The sequence below is a fragment of the Aotus nancymaae genome, unplaced genomic scaffold (genome assembly GCF_030222135.1).
Source record: "Aotus nancymaae isolate 86718 unplaced genomic scaffold, 86718_ANA_hifiasm-v0.15.2.pri h1tg000010l, whole genome shotgun sequence".
Lineage (NCBI taxonomy): Eukaryota > Metazoa > Chordata > Mammalia > Primates > Aotidae > Aotus > Aotus nancymaae.
The window spans coordinates 79,037,420-79,057,122 of record NW_026988421.1 but is presented as its reverse complement, the minus strand read 5'-3'; the positions used below and the strand labels follow the sequence as shown (position 1 = coordinate 79,057,122).

General features: G+C 49.4%; 1 protein-coding gene and 1 pseudogene across 1 annotated transcript in view; both read left to right on the top strand.

The window, feature by feature from the left end:
- LOC105731025 (synaptotagmin-15B-like) overlaps nucleotides 1-19,703 on the top strand; it is a 195,247-nt pseudogene that overhangs the window by 110,024 nt on the left and 65,520 nt on the right.
- LOC135273973 (uncharacterized) overlaps nucleotides 1-19,703 on the top strand; it is a 43,550-nt gene that overhangs the window by 2,015 nt on the left and 21,832 nt on the right. Inside the window, exons 3-4 of the mRNA XM_064373722.1 lie at nucleotides 657-800; nucleotides 10,840-10,985. Coding sequence (XP_064229792.1) covers nucleotides 657-800; nucleotides 10,840-10,985 — 290 coding nt within the window. The remainder of the gene's footprint in view (nucleotides 1-656; nucleotides 801-10,839; nucleotides 10,986-19,703) is intronic.

Here is a 19,703-nt window from a genome sequence, read left to right as displayed (position 1 = left end):
TACACTGCCAGTGGTGGGGTCTGGGGTGTTGGCAGTATCCTGGGGCTACACTGCCAGTGGCAGCGGGTTAGGGGCTGTCGGAAGCTGCACTGCCATTGGCAGGTGATGGAGGTTTCAGTGACAGCTGTGGTCTCTGAGAGAGGAGTAGTCCTCCTCTCCCCGGACTCTAAACTCTAAAGGGCCATCTCCTACTGCATGGCGGGCAGGATTTTCATGTTTCTGTGAAAATCCTGATCACAGCAGAGCACCCAGACCCATCATGGTTCTCAGGCCTGAGCCCTCACATTCTATGTTGCAGAGACTGCCAGGAATGCCCAGGCATGCAGTAGCAGACACCATGGGGTGATAGGTCCCTGTGGGTGGAGGTCTCAGGAATGGAACTAGCACTTTGGTGAGGAGGGCTGGCTGGGGCTGAGGTTCTGCTACTCCTGCTTCCTGAGCACAGCCTGGGTGGTCCCAGTGGTTCCTGTGGAGTGGGAAGCGCAGACACCATGGTGTCTCCAGTCTCCACTCCCTAGCCAGTTTGGGCCAAAAAGAGCTGCCATGGACTTTGGAGGGTGGGTGTGAGTGCCTTGACTGAGACCACCCCATGGCACCCAGTGGCCAGCATGACAAGGTGGGGGTCTAATGCTACCACTGTCTGTGTCCCGTTCTAGGCTTTTCTGGCTTTGCCCACCCGGCTGCTCCATGCCAGGAGAAGGAAGAGCTGTCTGCTGCATGCTGGAGGCTGGAGCCTGTGGCACCACGGCTCGCCTCGCTGTGGTGGGTGGCAGCGACGGAGACTGCAGAGCGCCAGAGAGGTAGGAAGTGGCTGGCTGCCACTAGGGCAGGGACAGGGGTGCAGAGGTGGCCAGGTGGCAGCCTCTGAGGTGGCCTTGGTCCCCGGGTCCCCCACTGCTGGTTACAGCAGGCAGAGCTGGGGTTGCCACCGCTTCTGCTGCGGCGTGTGCAGGTAGCAGCTGCTGTCGAGTCCACGGCAGAGGGTAGCAGTGCAGGTCCCAGACCTGAGTGAGGCTTGAGGTTTGTGGAATACCCACCTCCCACCCTAGGATCCACTCCTCTTTGGCGGCTCCCTGAGTGCTGGGCCACGGGTCTGTACACTGTGCAGCCACTGGAATGGGGCTGAGCACCACTTCCTGCCCTCCTGCAGCTGTAGCTTCACCGCCTCCTTATGGCCACGGTGGCGTCTGGCCTCTGGTTCTGTGCTGCTGGCCGCCGTGTGCATGTCCAGGGTTGCCACCGCTGCTGACGTGCACCATCTGCAGGGGGTGACTGCAGCTGAGCCCATGGCATCAGCTGGCAGGGCTAGTCCCAGAAGACCCAAGGGCCACCCAACAGACTGCCCTCCCAGTCTAGGGTCCCTCTTGGCCGATGCACAGAGCGATGGGTCGCAGTCGCTGGGTACTGTGCAGCCGCTGGATCCTCAAGGTGGGCTGGCCAGTTCCTGCTTTCCTGCAGCAGCAGGGCCGACTGCCTGTGTTAGGAGCTGCAGAGGCTTCTGGCCCTGGGATCCTCATTGCAGTGGAGTGGGTGGGCAGTGTCAGTGGTTGTCACTGTGGCTGCTGCGTGGCCATATGCAGGTGGCAGCTGCAGCAGAGCCCAAGGCAGAGGCTGGCCCTAGATGGCCCAAGAATTGCCCAGTGTACCACGTAGGGTCCATCTTCCTTTCCCTTGCCCAGAGCGTGGGGTCTGGGCACTGTGCAGCCTCGGGGGTGGTGCTGAGCACTGGTTCCCACCCTCCTTCTGTTCCTTTTTGGCCCAGGTCCAGGGTGCTGGTTGTGGGCACTGGGTACCCTGCAGCCACTGGGATGGGGCTGGGCGCCAGTTCCAGTCCTCCTCCTGCTGCGAGACCTGACTTAGGCACCACAGCAGGGTCTGGCCCATGGGTCCTTGTTGCTGGTGGAGGAGGGCAGGATGAGGGGTTGCCACCGCTGCTGCCGCATGCCATCTATAAGTGGCAGGTGCAGCAGAATGTACGGGAGGCCACAGGGCTGGTCTCAGACAGCCTGGGGGTCACCCAAGGCACCTCACCCCACCCTAAGATCCGTGCCTCCTTTGCCCAAGCCCAGAGCATTGGGTCACAGGCTCTGAGCCCACTGCAGCCCCCAGGATGAGGCTGAGCACCGGTTTCTGCCCCCTTGCAGCTGCACCGCCGACCACCTAAATTAGGCACCATGGTGACATCTGGCCCTGGGATTCCTGCTGCTGGTTGGGGAGGACAGGGCCAGGGGTTGCCACTGATACTGACTTGCACCATTTCCAGGTGGCAGCTGTGGCTGAGTCCATGGCAGATTCTGACAGGGCTGCTCCCCGAGGGCGTGAGGGTCGTGGAGTGTACCGCCATCCCACCCTAGGGTTCACTTTTCCTTGGCCCTGGCCCAGAGCACCGGTTTGCAGGCACTGGGCACTGTGCAGCCTCAGAGTTGTGCCTGAGCGCCTCGTGCCCTCCTGCACCTGCCGGCTTACTGTGGCAGTATCTGGTCCTGGGTTCCATGCTACTGGGGCCAGTTTCCAGGGTTGCCACCGCTGCTGCCCCATGCATGTACTGCAATAGTTACTCTGTTACCTGAGCCAGCTACTGAGTGCCTGACAGAATTGGTAGTGTAGACAGTGTGAATTGGCCACACAAAGGGAGATTCATGGCCCCAGGTGGGGCAGTTGGGATGGTGTAAGATTTCATCACGCTCCTTGGAATGGCATGCAAATGAAAACTGAATGTTTTATTTCTGGAATTTTCCATCTGATATTTTTGGGATGTGCTCAGGGAACTAAAACTGCAGAAAGCGACACTGGGTAATGGGAACGACTGTGCCTCTATTAGTTTTTATATTAGTTTTCTATTGTTGCTATAGCCGATTATGACTCACTTAGCCACTTAATATAATGCAAGTTTATTATCTTTAAGTTCTGGAGGTCTGAGTTTGAAATGCATCTTAGTAGGATAAAATCAGGATATTGTCAGGGCTACATTCCTTTGGAGATGCTGGGGGAGAATCTGTTTCCTTGCTTTGTCCAACTTCTATAGAGGCTGCCTGCATTCCTTACCTCATAGCCCCTCTTCCGTCTTCAAAGTCAACAGTGCAGCATCTTCACATCTCTCCTGACTCTCCTACCTTCCTCTTCCATCTTTTGTTTTCTCAAGACAGTGTCTTACTCTTTTCTCCAGGCTGGGGTGCAGTGGCATGATCATGGCTCACTGCAGCCTTGACCTACCTGGGCTCACATGATCCTCCCACTTTAGCCTCCCATGTAGGTAGAAGTACAGGTGTGTGCTACCATTCCCAGTTAATTATTATTATTATTATTATGTATATATCATAGAGACAGGGTTTTGCCATGTTGCCCAGGCTGATGTTTTTTAAAAGATTTTTTAAATTTTACTTTAAGTTCTGGGATATATGTGCAGAACGTGCAGGTTTGTTATACAGGCATACATGTGCCCTGGTGGTTTGCTGCAGGTGTCAACCTGTCATCTAGGTTTTAAGCCCTGCATGCATTAGGTATTTGCCCTAATGCTCTCCCTCCCCTTTCTCCCCATGCCCTAACAAGCCTTAGTATGTGATGTTCCCCTCCCTGTGTTCATGTGTTCTCGTTCAGCTCCCACTTATGAGTGATAAAATGAGGTGGTTGATTTTCTCTTCCTGTGTTAGTTTGCTGAGAATGGTTTTCAGCTTCATCCATGTCCCTGCAAAATACATGAAACTCATTCTTTTTTTATGACTGCATAGTATTCCATGGTGTATATGTGCCACATTTTCTTTATCCATTCTATGATTGATGGGCATTTGAGTTGGTTCCAAGTCTCTGCTTTTGTAAATAGTGCTGCAATAAGCATGTGTGTGCATGTGTCTTTATAGTAGAATGATCTATAATCCTTTGAGTATATACCCAGTGATGGGATTGCTGGGTCAAATGATGTTTCTTGTTCTAGATCCTTGATGAATCGTCACATTCTCTTCCATAATGGTTGAACTAAGGTGATATTTTTCTTAAGCCGCTTATTGGTGATATGTACTCTCAAAGCAAAAACAGCCAAGCATGCTGTTTTCACAGATGTCAGACTACAAAAGTGTGTTTTCAAAATCTCTGGTTACTTGGGTTCCTAACCCTTCCCCTCAACTGTGTAGATGGTATTCTAGTGTTTCCCTGAATTTTCTATCACAGAGGAAAAGCCAGGGTCAGTCTGATTTTCATTCATTTCTAAGCACTTTTCTCAGATCCTGGAATAGTTTAAAGTTTTCTAGCATTTTAATACATACTCTGCTAGGATATTTCTATATGAGGATTTCTTTTTATACAACATGATTTTTTAAAAGTCAAGAAAAAATATTTTTTGTTTATTTTTTCCATTAGTTTGTTGTTCTTGTTCTACCCTATTCTGAAAAATGTGTTATATTAATATTGGAATTTTAAAATTGGGTGTCACAGAGCTCTCATTCTCATTACTTTTATTCTGTTATCCTTTTCCTCTACATTCTTGGAGAACTTCTCCAATGTATTCTTAATATCAATGATTTGATTTTTGTGCGTGTGTGTGTGGTATCAGTCTTGCTGGTAAATATCTTCATGTGGATATTTAAATTCTTTTTGATCCCTTGCAAATCTTTTTTTTTTTTAATTGTACGTAGATTCTGGGGTACATGTGCAGATCATGCAGGATTGTTGCATAGGTACACACATGGCAATGTGGTTTGCTGCCTCCATCCCCCGTCACCCACATCTGGCATTTCTCCCCATATTATCCCTCTCCTACCTCCCCACCCCCCCGCTGTCCCTCCCTTGCCCCCCGCAACAGACCCCAGTGTCTGATGTTCCCCTCCCTGTGTCCATGTGTTCTTATTGTTCAACACCCGCCTATGAGTGAGAACATGTGGTGTTTGATTTTCTGTTCTTGTGTCAGTTTGCTGAGAATGATGGTTTCCAGATTCGTCCATGTCCCTACAAAGGGCACAAACTCATCGTTTCTTATGGCTGCATAGTATTCCATGGTGTATATGTGCCACATTTTCCTTGTCCAGTCTATCGTCAATGGGCATTTGGGTTGGTTCCAAGACTTTGCTATTATAAATAGTGCTGCTATGAACATATGTGTGTATGTGTCCTTATAATAGAACAATTTATAATTCTTTGGGTATATACTCAGTAATGGAATTGCTTAGTCAAATGGAATTTCTACTTCTAGGTCCTTGAGGAAGCGCCACACTGTCTTCCACAATAGTTGAACTAGTTTACTCTCCTACCAACAGTGTAAAAGTGTTCCTATTTCTCTACGTCCTCTCCAGCATGTGTTGTCTCCAGATTTTTTAATGATTGCCTTTCTAACTGGCATGAGGAGATATCTCAATGTGGTTTTGATTTGCATTTCTCTACTAATCAGTGATGATGAGCATTTTTTCATGTGTTTGTTGGCTTCATATGTCTTCTTTTGAAAAATGTCTGTTCATATCCTTCTCCCACTTTTGGATGGGTTTGTTTGTTTTTTTCTTGCAAATCTGTTTTAGTTCTTTGTAGATTCTGGATATTAGCCCTTTGTCAGATGGGTAGATAGCAAAAATTTTTTTCCATTCTGTTGGTTGTCGGTTCACTCTATTGACTGTTTCTTTTGCTGTACAGAAGCTCTGGAGTTTAATTAGGTTCCATTTGTCTATTTTGGCTTTTGTTGCCAATGCTGTTGGTGTTTTAGTCATGAAGTTCTTGCCTGTGTTACATATATTCCTTTTCATCTCCTTCCATTTCATTTTTCTTTCTTTTCTTTTCCTTTTCTTTTTTTCTTTTTCATGAGACAGAGTCTTGCTCTGTTGCCTAGGCTGGTATGCAGTGGCACAATCTTGGCTCACTGCAACCTTTGCCTCCTGGGTTCAAGCAGTTTTCTGTCTTTGCTTCCTGAGTAGCTGGAATTACAGGTGTCCACCACCACGCCTAGCTAATTTTTTGTATTTTTAGTAGAGATGGGGTTTCACTATCTTGGACAGGTTGCTCTTGAACTCCTGACCTTGTGATCCACCCACCTCAACCTCCCAAAGTGCTGGGGTTACAGGCATGAGCCATGGCACCTGCCCCTTCCATTTCATTTTTTGTTTAGGAGATTCTCACTATAGATTTTTACTCTTCATTTCATGAAGTCCACATGTCCTTGACTTGTTTTGAGACTTGCTCCACCCCTCAGACTTTGGGATATGGTTCTGAAAGGGTTTTGCCCATCTCCATGTCAGTTTTCTCCTTTATTTCAAAGCAAGGTCTGTCCCTACCTAGTTCTTAGCAACAGATAGGAGTGTGGATTGCTTCAGGCTGTACCCTATGTCCACTTGGGTGATGTATGGTGAGTTCCATTTCTAAGGCTAGAGGGAAGTTTGATGTATGATGGTCCAAATTTAGGTACCAGGTTCTAGCTGGCTTTCACTTACTACAGTTTCTGCTTTTAAAAAAAATAGATTTGCCAGGTGCAGTGGCTCACGCCTATAATCCTAGCACTTTGGGAGACTGAGGTGGGTGGATCACCTGAGGTCAGGAGTTCAAGACCAGCCTGGCTGTCATGGTGAAACCCCATCTTCAAAAAAAAAAAAAAAAAAAAGATTCAAGTGGGCACATAGGCATGTTTGTTACATGGATGTATTATGTGATACTGAGGTTTGAGGTATGATTGATCTGTCACCCAGGTTGTGAGCATAGTACCCAATAAATTTCCTTTTATTTTTCCTCCCTCCTTCCTTCCTTCCTTTCTTCCTTTTCTTCCTTTCTTTCTTTCTCTTTCTTTCTTTCTCTTTCATTCTCTCTCTCTCTCTTTCTCTCTCTTTCTCCTTCCCTCCTTCCCTCCTTCCTTCCTTTCTTCCTTCCTTTTTTTTCCCTTATTTCTTTCTTTTGAAATGGAGTCTTACTTTGTCCCCCAGGCTGGAGTGCAGTGGCACAATCTAGGCTCACTGCAGCCTTTGCCTCTCAGGTTCAAGAGATTCTCCTGCCTCAGCCTCCTGAGTAGCAGGGATTACAGGTGCACACTACCATGCCTGGCTAATTTTTGTATTTTAAGTAAAGATGGGATCACCATGTTGGCCAGGCTGGTCTTGAATGTCTAACCTCAAGTGATCCACCATGGCATCCAAAAGTGCTCGGATTGCAGGCATGAGCCACCATGCCCAGCACAATAGATAGTTTTTCAGTCTTTCCTCCCAACTCCTCCAGTATCTCTTGTTCCCATCTTTATGTCTGTGAGTACCTAATACTGAGTTCTCACTTATAAGTGAGAATATGCAGGGTCTGGTTTTCTGTTCCTGAGTTAATTCACTTAGGATAATGGCCTCCAGCTGCACTCATGTTGCTGCAAAGGACATGATTTCATTCTTTTTCACAGCTGCATATTATTGCCTGGTGCATATATGCCACATTATCCAATCCACTGTTGATGATCACCTAAGTTGATTCCATGTCTTTGCTATTGTGACTAGTGCTGCAACAAACATGTGAGTCACAGGTTTCTTTTTGGTAGAAGGATTTATTTTCCTTTGGGTATATCCCAGTAATGGCATCACTGGATGGAATGATAAATCTAATTTTAGCTTTTTGAAAAAAATCTCCAAATTGCATTCTGCAGAAAGGAAACATTTTCAAATTGCATTTCCCCAGGGGGAAACAAATTCAGAACCCCAGTGTATAATATGTATTTGTATAGCTGCAGCTTTCACCTGTGACATCTTATTCTTTGCCCCTGTCTAGTTCTTCCTTGTTTTGAACCAACAGAGCACTTGAAAAACAGCCATCATCACTATTTGGTGCTGCCAGGGTTGGTGTTTTCTTTGTCTCCATGTCCAGTTCTTTATTCATGGAGACTACATCCCCCAGGCAGGTATCATGGTGCTCTGGTAGAACCTGGGCTTTGACGTCAGATCTGAAGTGAAGCCCCAGCTCCATCCCACCAACTCCATTATCTTGAGCTGCTTACAGAGCTTCTCTAAGTCTCAGTTTGTTCATCCATACAGTGGAGCTCAAAGCATCTTTGAGATGATTAAACGAGATAATACAAGACACTATTTGTAAGGTGCTTGAAACCTGGAAATAATAAACTGAGTGCTCACTATGGTTAAGCATTCTTCAGGGACTTCATGTGTTTTAAAACATGAGGTAGGCACTGTTAACATTTCTAGTTCACAGAGAGGAAGGAGGCTTGGAGAGGTTAAGGTGTTTGCCCATCCTTGCCCAGCTAGTAGGTGGTAATGCTGGGATTCACCCCTTCAGAGACTTCAGAGACTGGGCTCTTAACCCATCATGTCACCATACATGTTGTCTCAAAAATTTGTCACTGCCATTCCCTCCACTCCCCACAATTTCATATTAGTTTGGCTTTTGTTGAGTTGATTTGTCAGGACGTCAACATTTGTGAAGAAAGGTGAGATAAGAGTGGAGTAGGGGGGTAGGATGGGGGAAATTGCAGAGTGCCCTAGAAGTTGCAAAGTGTGTTTCTTAGTGTATGAAGACTGAGGGGGGCATAGTAGAAGTTGTCTGAGAATTCTGCTAACCTTGCAAGCTGCCTGTCATTTTCATGAAGTAGAACCAGGACAAGTCTTATAGTTTGGGTTTGGGCTGTGATATAGGGATTCCGTCTAGAGTTAGGCTTGTTTGACCATTGGCTTAGTTGTGGGTTTTGTTGTTGTTGCTTTGTTTTTAGGGCCTCAGTCTCCCAGGCTGGAGTGCAGTGGTGCAATCACAGCTCCCTGCAGCTGTGATCTTGACCTCCTGGGCTCAAAAGATCCTCCCAAGTAGCTGGGTCTACAGGTCTGTGCCACTATGCCTGGCTAATTTTTTGAATATTTTGTAGAGATGGTGTCTTTCTATGTTGCCCAGGCTTGAACTCCTGGGCTCAAGTGATCCCTCTGCCTCAGCCTCCTGAAGAGCTGGGATTACAGGTGGGCACCACCATGGCTAACTTTAATTGTTTGTAGAGCTGGGGTCTCACTATGCTGCCCAAGCTGGTCTTGAACTTCTGGTCTCAAGAAATGCCAGAGCACTGGGATTACACATGTGAGCCACTCTGCTGGGTCAGTTCCTTCTAGATTTAGGCTGCAGTTTGACCATTGGCTTAGTTTTGGAGAGAAAGCTGTGTTTCCATGTTTTTGGATTTTAGCCTTTCATGAGAAGCTGGGAGAATGGGTATTAGAATTTTATCTATCTATCTATCTATCTATCTATCTATCTATCTATCTTTTTTTCTTTCTGTCTATCCGTCTATCTATCTATCTATCTATCTATCTATCTATCTGTTGTTGTTTGAAACAGGGTCTTGCTCTGTTGTCCAGGCTGGAGTGCAGTGGTGCAACACTCCCAGCAGTGAGGGGTGTGTTGGGGTTGCTATCAGGTGTTACATTGCCCCCAGTGGGTAGGGGGTGTGATATCCAGGACATCATTGCCTGTGTCTGGGAGCTGGTTGGGGGCACTATCCAAGGCTGCACTGCCCACATGGGGAGCGGGTTAGGGGGCACTATCTGGGACTGCAATGCTGGTGATGGAGGATGGGTTAGGGTTACCATAAGGTGCTGTACTGCTGGTGGCAGGGAGGGAGGTGTTTAAAGGTGCCATGGGGACTACACTGAGACAGAGGTGGGGGAGCTTGTTGGGAGAGCTACACAGGGTTGGACTGCCTGTGGAGCAGGGTAGAGGGTTGGTGGGGGCACTGTTGGAGCCAGATGCACAGCCTGAGTGTGCAGGAGGTGGCGGGTGGTTGGGTGCTCTCAGGGATCTGCACTGCCTGGCAAAGAGTGGGTGAGTGTGTTATTCCGGGCTGCGTGGGTTGTGGCAGGGGCAGGTTGGGTGCACTAATAGGGGCTACCCGAGCTATCCATGGGGGTACTTCCCAAGGTGGAGAGGGAGTTTGGAGTGCTATCCATGGCTGCACTGCCCAAGGCAGGGAGTTGGTTGGGGGCGCTATCCAGGGCCGCACTGTTCCCGATGGGGAGTGGGTTAGGGCACTCACTGTTCAGTGTTGCAGTGCCCACAGTGGGGGGTGGTTTGGGTGCAATATGGGGACATCACTGCCTGCAGTGGGGGTCTTGTTGGGGACGCTGTCTGTGGTTACACTGCCCACCACATGGAGTTGGTTGGGGCGCTATCCCAGGCTGTGCTGCCCATAGCAGGGAGGTGGTGTGCGGGTGCCGTCGAGTGCTACAGTGTCTAAGGCAGGGGCAGGTTAGGGGCTGCCATCATGTGCTACACTACCAGTGGTGGGGTCTGGGGTGTTGGCACTATCCTGGGGCTACACTGCCAGTGGCAGCGGGTTAGGGGCTCTGTCGGAAGCTGCACTGCCGTTGGCAAGCAATGGAGCTTTCAGTGACAGCTGTGGTCTCTGAAAGAGGAGTGGTCCTCCTCTTCCCAGACTCTAAACTCTAAAGGGCCATATCCTCCTGCATGGCAGGCACACATTTCTGTGAAAATCCTGATCACAGCAGGGCACCCAGACCCATCTTGGTTCCCAGGCAGCCCTAATATTCTGTGTTGCAGAGACTGCCAGGGATGCCCAGGCATGCAGTAGCAGACACCATGGGGTGACGGCCCTGTAGGTGGAGGTCTCAGGAGTGGGAACCAGCATGTTGGTGAGGAGGGCTGGCTGGGGCTGAGTTTCTGCTGCTCCTGCTTCCTGAGCACAGCCTGGGTGGTCCCAGTGGTTCCCGTGGAGCGGGAAGCCCAGGCACCATCATGTCTCCAGTCTTCACTCCCTAGCCAGTTTGGACCAAAAAGAGCTGCCGTGGACTTTAGAGGGTGGGTGTGAGTGCCTTCACTGAAACTGGCCTGTGCCACCCAGTGGCCAGCATGACAAGGTGGGGGTATAACACTACCACTCTCCGTGTCCCATTCTAGGCTTTTCTGGCTTTGCCCGCCCAGCTGCTCCATGCCAGGAGAAGGCAGAGCCATCTGCTGCATGCTGGAGGCTGGAGCCTGTGTGGCACCACGGCTCGCCTCGCTGCGGTGGGTGGCAGCGACGGAGACTGCAGAGCGCCGGAGAGGTAGGAGCGTGGCTGGTTGCCACTAGGGCAGGGAAAGGGGTGCAGAGGTGGCCAGGTGGCAGCCTCTGAGGTGGCCTCATTCCCCGGGTCCCCCGCTGCTGGTTACGGCAGGCAGAGCTGGGGTTGCCACCGCCTCTGCCATGCCTTGTGCAGGTGGCACCTGCAGTTGAGGCCATGGCAGAGGGTGGCAGTACAGGTCTCAGACCTGAGTGAGGCTTGAGGGTCGCGGAATAACCCCCTCCCACCCGCTCCTCTTTGGCAGCTCCCTGAGTGCTGGGCTGTGGGTCCCTACACTGTGCAGCCACTGGAATGGGGCTGAGCGCCACTTCCTGCCCTCCTGCAGCTGCGGCTTCACTGCCTCTGTTAGGGCCATGGTGGCGTCTGGCCCCTGGTTCTGTGCAGCTGGCCGCCGTGTGCATGTCCAGGGTTGCCACCGCTGCTGACATGCAGCATCTGCAGGGGGCGGCTGCAGCTGAGCCCATGGCATCAGCTGGCAGGGCTAGTCCCAGAATACCCGAGGGCCACCAGCAGACTGCCCTCCCAGCCTAGGGCCCCTCTTTCTTGACCGATGTATAGAGCGACGGGTCACGGTTGCTGGGTGCTGTGCATCCGCTGGATCCTCAAGGCAGGCTGGCCAGTTCCTGCTTTCCTGCAGCAGCAGGGCTGACTGCCAGTGTTAGGATCTGCGGAGGCTTCTGGCCCCGGGATCCTCATTGCAGTGGTGCGGGTGGGGAGTGTCAGTGGTTGTCACTGTGGCTGCTGCATGGCCATGTGCAGGTGGCAGCTGCAGCTGAGCCCAAGGCAGAGGCTGGCCCTAGATGGCCTGAGAATTGCACAGGCACTGCCTATGGTCCATCTTCCTTGCCCCTGCCCAGAGCTTGGGGTCTGGGCGCTGTGCAGCCTCGGGTGTGGTGCTGAGCACTGGTTCCCGCCCTCCTTCTGTTCCTTTTTGACCCTGGTCCAGGGTGCTGGTTGTGGGCACTGGGTACCCTGCAGCCACTGGGATGGGGCTGGGTGCCAGTTCCAGTCCTCCTCCTGCTGCGAGTCCTGATTTAGGCCCCGCAGCAGGGTCTGGCCCTTGGGTCTGTGTTGCTGGTGGAGGCGGGCAGGATCAGGGGTTGCCACCGCTGCTGCCATATGCCATCTATAAATGGCAGGTGCAGCAGAATGCACGAGGGGGCTGCAGGGCTGGTCTCAGACAGGCTGGGGGTCACCCAAGGCACCTCACCCCACCCTAAGATCTGTGCTTCCTTTACCCAAGCCCAGCGTGTGAGATCGTGGTCTCTGGGCCCACTGCAGCCCCCGGGATGAGGCTGAGCACTGGTTTCCATCCCCTTGCAGCTGCGCCGCCGACCACCTAAATTAGGCGCCATGGTGACATCTGGCCCTGGGATTCCTGCTGCTGGTGGGGGAGGACAGGGCCAGGGGTTACCACTGATACTGACCTGCGCCATTTCTAGGTGGCAGCTGTGGCTGAGCCCATGGCAGATTCTGGCAGGGCTGCTCCCCGAGGGCATGAGGATCGCGGAGTGTACCGCCATCCCACCCTAGGGTTCACTTTTCCTTGTCCCTGGCCCAGAGCACAGGTTTGCGGGCTCTGGGCACTATGCAGCGTTGTGACTGAGTGCCTCCTGCCCTCCTGCACCTGCGAGCTGACTGTGGCATTATCTGCTCCTGGGTTCCATGCTACTGGGGCCAGTTTCCAGGGTTGCCACCACTGCTGCCCCATACATGTACTGCAATAGTAAGATAGCCGAGCCAACTTCTGAGTGCCTGACAGAATTGGTAGTGTAGATAGTGTGGATAGGCCACACAAAGGGAGATTGATGGCCCCAGGCGGGGCAGTTGGGATGGTGTAACATTTCATCATGCTCCTTTTTTATTTCTGGAATTTTCCATCTGATATTTTTGGGATGTGCTCAGGGAACTGAAACTGCAGAAAGCAACACCGTGGGTAATGGGAACGACTGTGCCTCTATTAGTTTTTATATTAGTTTTCTATTGTTGCTATAGCTGATTATTACTCACTTAGCCACTTAATATAATACAAGTTTATTATCTTTAAGTTCTGGAGGTCTGAGTTTGACATGCATCTTAGTAGGATAAAATCAGGATATTGTCAGGGCTACATTCCTTTGGAGGTGCTGGGGGAGAATCTGTTTCCTTGCTTTGTCCAACTTCTATAGAGGCTGCCTGCATTCCTTAGCTCATAGCCCCTCTTCCATCTTCAGAGGCAACAGTGCAGCATCTTCAAATCTCTCTCCTGACTCTCCTACCTTCCTCTTCCATCTTCTCCCTCCCCTTTCTCCCTACCCCTGACAGGCCTCGGTGTGAGATGTTCCCCTCCCTGGGGCCATGTGTTCTCATTGTGCAAGTCCCACTTACAAATGAGAACATGCAGTGTTCGGTTTTCTGTTCCTGTGTTAGTTTGCTGAGAATAATGGTTTCCAGCTTCATCCATGTCCCTGCAAAAGACATGAACTCATTCTTTTTTATGGCTGCATAGTATTTCATGGTGTATATGTGCTGTATTTTCTGAACCCCCGAGGCTGGGAAGGCAGATTCTCACTCAATTTCTGCCTTCTCTGCTGCCCTCTCTTCTCTCTGCCGTCTTCTCCCTTTCCTTCTGTTCTTTGGAGAAAATAGGTCTGCAGCAGCCACTGAACTTTGTCTTGCTTTGTGTTCTACTCTTGGTCTCGCTTCTTTTCTTTCTCCTTCCACCTTGCCTGGCTGATTTTTCATATCCCCTTGAGAAAGCTTTTTGACGTCCTTAAAAACCTTCTCAAAAGTGAATTTCTGCTTATGGTTTAAATGGATGCCATTGTCAGCAGGGGTCAGTGATGACCCACCCATCTCCTACACTACTTCCCTTTGCTCTCTGGTTCCCACATTTGATTCTGTTTTCTCCCACTCCCTCGGTCTGTCGGGTAGTCCCGGCCTACCCTGATCTCTACCACGTGAATGGAGGGAAAGCTAAGCCATCCTTCCTGGCTTTCCAGTGAGCCAGCAAGTGGATCTTCAGACCTTCCTGCCTGTGTGGGCATCCAGAAAACTTTTGGGGTGTGTTGCCATGGAGACAATGGAGTATTTATTGTACTACCTTCCTTAGACTTTCCTATGCAACTTGCCCTCTTTCCCGGATTGCTGTGATGCTGCAGGGAGGTTTCTTACATTAATCTTGTCAAAATAGCCTTCGAATCTTTTTGGAGCAGGAATTTCTTTTTAATCTCAGAAGACACAGACTGTTCAAGGGAAGAATTAGGAACAAAGACAACTTGTGCAGGGGGACTGGAGAGAACTTGGAGAGCATTTAGAGAAAAGCGGGGAAATGACTGTTGGGTTGGAAAACAGGAACATGGATAAGTGATGAGAGGAATGGGGATTATTTAACTGGGACAGAGAGGCTGACAGGTGACCTAGTAATAGGCTTCCAGTTTGTGGAGGGTTAGCACAGGGAGACTGGCTTCCCATTACCAGGGAAGAAAAGACACTGAAATTGGGAGGTAGGGGAGCCTGAGGCTGAGGAAGAACTTCTAATCACAGGGTCTGTTAATTATAGCAAGGGAGGATGGATCACAAGCTCTTCACCGAGTAGTCTTCCCAGACAACAGCAGCACTGGGATGGTGGTAGGGCTTTCTGTGAGTCATCCGGTGCAGAGCTTCCTGATCACTTGTCCTAAGATAGTAGCAAGATGACTGCCTCAGCATCTCCAGGGACACATGGTAAAAATACAATTTTCTGGCCCCTACCCAGACCTTCTAGTTTGGAATTTCTGGGAGGAAAGTCCAGGTGTCTGTATTCTTACACCTCTCCCCGCCCCCCCCACCCCGGAGAAATGTAGAACTAACTCAAGAGAGTTAGTTCATTGAGAACCAAGAGGCTGGTGATGTGGAGAAAGAGGAAACGCCTCCCCCACATCCCTCTGATGTTTTCTGTAGCATCCTGCTAGTGCTTCCACTGCCTATGAGCTGCTCTGGAGTCCAGGCCACACCTGCCCTGGTGACTCTGTCCAACATCCCTGCTGGGCCACTTGGAATGGACCCTGGGGCATCAAAGCTGCTGTACGGCTCTGAAGAACTCCTGTGTCTCTCCTTAATCACAAGGGTGCTGGGAAAAATGCTCGTTCCATGTTTTTGTTCTAGATTTCACTGGCAGTCACTGAAGTCTTTGGTGGCTGTTCTGTGGAGTTTTCCAATGCCAAGGGGTCCCTCAGACACAACCGCTGCCCCAAAGGGACTAGAATGGAGCAAGCATGGGAGTAAAGAGATGGCATCTCTCTTGAGCTTGAGCAGGATGTTTTACTTCTCCCCATCGCAGTTTCTTTCACTGGAAAAGGAGGCACCCAGCCTGGACAGTCTCTAAGGTCCTTCCAGCTTTACCTTTCTGTCTCTACTGGCTGTTTGGAGAATTGCAATGCTTGAAGAGCATAAAGTCGTAGATTCAGTATAATATTTCATAGTGAAATTTTTAAATTCAGTGTTTTTTTCTTTGTATAACTTATTTTGGGGATGTTGGAAAGGATGAGGGAAAATACACAAATACACCCAACTCCAGCGAGCTCAGCTTGTGTGTGGACCTGCTGTTCACCATGCACGACCATGCACAAGCTCTCTCATCCCTTGGTGGCAGCAAACCAAACTACACATGCTGTTCGTTGGCCTCAGAACAGTTTTTTGTATGTTTTAAATGTGTAGCTTGGAATCAATGAATATTGTTCACGGGAATACTAGGAAGGTTGTGGGGCTGGAATCATTATTTCACACACTTACACTTACTTGCTTGTTTCCTGCTGAATTCAAGATTGCAGTGATATTTCAAAAAAAAAAAAAAGCCCCAATGTCAATTATTAATTTTGCTTGTAAGCTTTTGGGACCAGCCACACCCTGACACTTAAAAAATAATAATGAAATGTTAGTATAAGAAAAATTGCTAGCTGCCTATCCCAACCCTCTATCTTAGTAACTGAACCTAATTCGAGGCACATTGCTACCTACACTGTAATAGTAGATTTTCCGGTCTCCTGTATGGCCAGGTAAGTTGTGGACGATGATAGAGATAAATTACTGTAAGCTATCATTTAAGGAAGTCTTTTTTTAAAAAAGTAAGAAAAGGATTCTTTTTTCCTTTCTACCTTCCTCCCTTCATTTCTCCTTCCTTCCCTTCGTCCTCCCCCCTTTCTTCCCAGAATGCAGTTGTAATGACTAGAGTTCCAGTAGCTACTTTAGACCATAACATGGAAATCAAGCATTGAGGATGGCAAAGCAAAAAGCTAAAAGCCTGAGACACGATGACTGTGGGGCTGCCATCTCACCCCAGGACTGTCTCTCTTCAGACATCTTTTATGTGAGAAAACAAATGAAGCCACTATTATCTTTTGTTTTACTTATGCAGCTGAACCAAATTCTAATGAATCCATATAGGTTCCAGGTGAGCTGGCTTAGATGATGAGAACCAAGGTCAAAGGCAAAGGGTAGCCCTGATAAGCAAATGCCACAGCTGAGTTCCTCAGAGCAGTAGGCTTTTGCTATAACATAGCACAGGAAAGGAGTGATTTGAGAGGCAAATGGAGTGTGACATTCAGCTCTGCCTGAGACCAACTGTGATCTTGATCAACTGATTGTCTTGATTCTGGATTTCTTGATTTGTAAATTAGAGTAATAATAATCACCCCACTCATTGGCATTAAAGATTATATGTATTAGGTGTCTTGTTTAGTACCTTGCACACAGGTGGTGTTTAAAAGTAGTGGCTCTGTGTGTGCACAGGCATGTTGTGTGTCCACCTGGCCACAGACACCGTGCTATGCGCTGGGGACATACTGAGGCATACAGTGTAGCCCCCTGAGGAGGCTTGCAGGGTACTGGGACATATCCAGATATGCAGCGTGTGTGTGCCTGCATGCTGTGATGCAGGCTTAGGAATGTGTCCCAAGCCTGTGTGCAGTGCCAGAGATTAAAGGATCTCATCTTGGAGTGGCGCTTCTTGGCCTTCACTCACATGGGCCTAGAGCTAGGGATACCTTCCTTCTCCTTTACTCCTTCTGTATCCTACCTGTTTTTATGGCCCATGGAAGTCCTTCCTCCTCCATAGACACATCCAAGCTGGTCTAGCTATTCCGCAACATTTCCACTGAGCTTATTTCAAGCCCACACAGTTCAGGGCTTCACTTGTTCTCCTGCATGTGTGTCCTCTTCAGCTGGACCATAATCCTCTTGAAAGCAGAGGCCAGTTCTGATCACTCCTTTTTTGTGGAAGGCACAGTAGGCACTCAGTGTTATGGAGAAAGCTGAGTTTCACAGTTAAGAATATTTTTTTGTGTGAGGGCCCAGATCAGGCCTGCAGTCCTCTCTCTCCTATGACTGCAGACAGTGTAATGAGGGAGAATGGAAAGAGAATGGGGAGGGTGGCTTGACCCCAGTTGCACACATAGCCCAGTCCACATTCTTGGCCCAGTGGGCATCAGGGCAGCTGTGCCAGGCAGACACGGGAGCCTTTGTCCAACCTAGGTGGAAACTCCTGATCTCGTGATCTGCATGCCTCCTCCTCCCAAAGTGCTGGGATTACAGATGTAAGCCACTGCACCTGGCGTTTTTTTGTTTATTTTAATTTTTTTAGACAGGGTCTTACTTGTTGCCTAGGCTGGAGTGTGGCAGTGCAATCTTGGTTCACTGCAGCCTCCACCTCCCAGCCTCAAGTTGTGCACCTCCACACCCAGCTAATTGTATTTTATGTGGAGACAGAGTTCACCATGTTGCCCAGGCTGGGCTTGAACTCCTGGACTCAAGCAGTCTGCCCACCTCAGCCTCCTAAAGTGCTGAGATGACAGGTGTGAGCCACCACGCCTGGCCCATTTGACCTGTTTTGGAGTTGACAGTTAAGTGGCATTCAGTCAGTTCACATTGTCGCCGTCACTGCCATCCATCCCCAGACGACTTCACCTTCTTGCACTGAAACTGTCTGCGTGAAACACCCACTCCGCCTTTGTCTCCCAGATGTTTGTGCCTCCTGCTGGTTGTGTGTTTTCACACATCAAGAGAGAACAATTAACATTTGAGCTAGAGCATCATTTGCTGTTGTCTGATGGGTGAGATTTTTGCTTGCATATTCCATATTGTAACATGTCTTTGGGGCCCACAGGATTATTCTTGGTCATCTAAGATATCACTGACATTACTAAAACTGTATCTCCTTCAACTGACTACTGTTTATTCTTTGAAATAACCAGACACACACATTGTTTCAGTAATTTTTTTCAGTTGGTCATTTGCATGGTGCAGTACTATGTGCGGCCACCTCCCCTCAAATGACCCATAGACGGTAAGAGTCTGTGAACAAACGTTATCACAGAAGAGACCAACCACATGTGGACATGGAGTGGTTCATTACAAGGTGGGGTAGTTAACCTGAACCCTAAGCTGACACAGACAGCAGAAGAAGCCACAATCCTTTAGAGAGAAAAAAATTACAAAATATCTTTTGTTACGAGAAACAGAGATCATCTACAGAGGATGTGATCTCATTGTTCAGCTCCCACTTATGAGTGAGAACATTTAATGCTTGGTTTTCTATTTCCTGTGTTAGTTTGCTGAGGATGATGACTTTCAGCTTCATCCATGTCCCTGCAGAGGACATGATCTCATACCCTTTTATGGCTGCATAGTATTCCATGGCATATATGTAGCACATTTTCTTTATCCAGTCTGCCACTGATGAGCATATGAATTGGTTCCATGTCTTTCCTATTGTGAATTGTGCTTCAAAAAACGTACATGGAGCAGATTATGCTCAGAGCAAGATGGTCCTCTGAGCAAAATGGAGCTCCAAGCATGATGGAGCTCAGGGCAGATGGAGCTCTAGGTAAGATGGAGCTCAGAGCAATGTGAATCTCGGAGCAGATGTTGCACAGAGTATAAGATGGAGGTCCAAGCATATGTTCTCAGAGCAAAATGGAGCTCAGAGCAGACGGTGATCAGAGCAAGAAGGAGTTTGGAGTGATTGGAGTTCTGAGCAAGGTGGAGCTCAGAGCAGATGGTGCTCAGAGCAAGATGGAGGTTGGGGCGATTGGAGCTCTGAGCGAGATGGAGCTCTGAGCAGATGGAGCTCTGAGCGAGATGGAGCTCTGAGCAGATGGAGCTCTGAGCGAGATGGAGCTCAGAGCAGATGGAGCTCTGAGCGAGATGGAGCTCAGAGCAGATGGAGCTCTGAGCGAGATGGAGCTCAGAGCAGATGGAGCTCAGAGCGAGATGGAGCTCTGAGCGAGATGGAGCTCTGAGCGAGATGGAGCTCTGAGCGAGATGGAGCTCAGAGCAGATGGAGCTCAGAGCAGATGGAGCTCAGAGCGAGATGGAGCTCAGAGCAGATGGAGCTCAGAGCGAGATGGAGCTCAGAGCGAGATGGAGCTCAGAGCAGATGGAGCTCAGAGCAGATGGAGCTCAGAGCGAGATGGAGCTCAGAGCAGATGGAGCTCTGAGCGAGATGGAGCTCTGAGCGAGATGGAGCTCAGAGTGAGATGGAGCTCTGAGCAGATGGAGCTCTGAGCGAGATGGAGCGCTGAGCAGATGGAGCTCAGAGCGAGATGGAGCTCAGAGCAGATGGAGCTCAGAGCGAGATGGAGTTCTGAGCGAGATCTCAGAGCAGATGGGGCTCAGAAGAGATGGAGCTCTGAGCAAGATGGAGCTCAGAGCAGATGGAGCTCTGAGCGAGATGGAGCTCAGAGC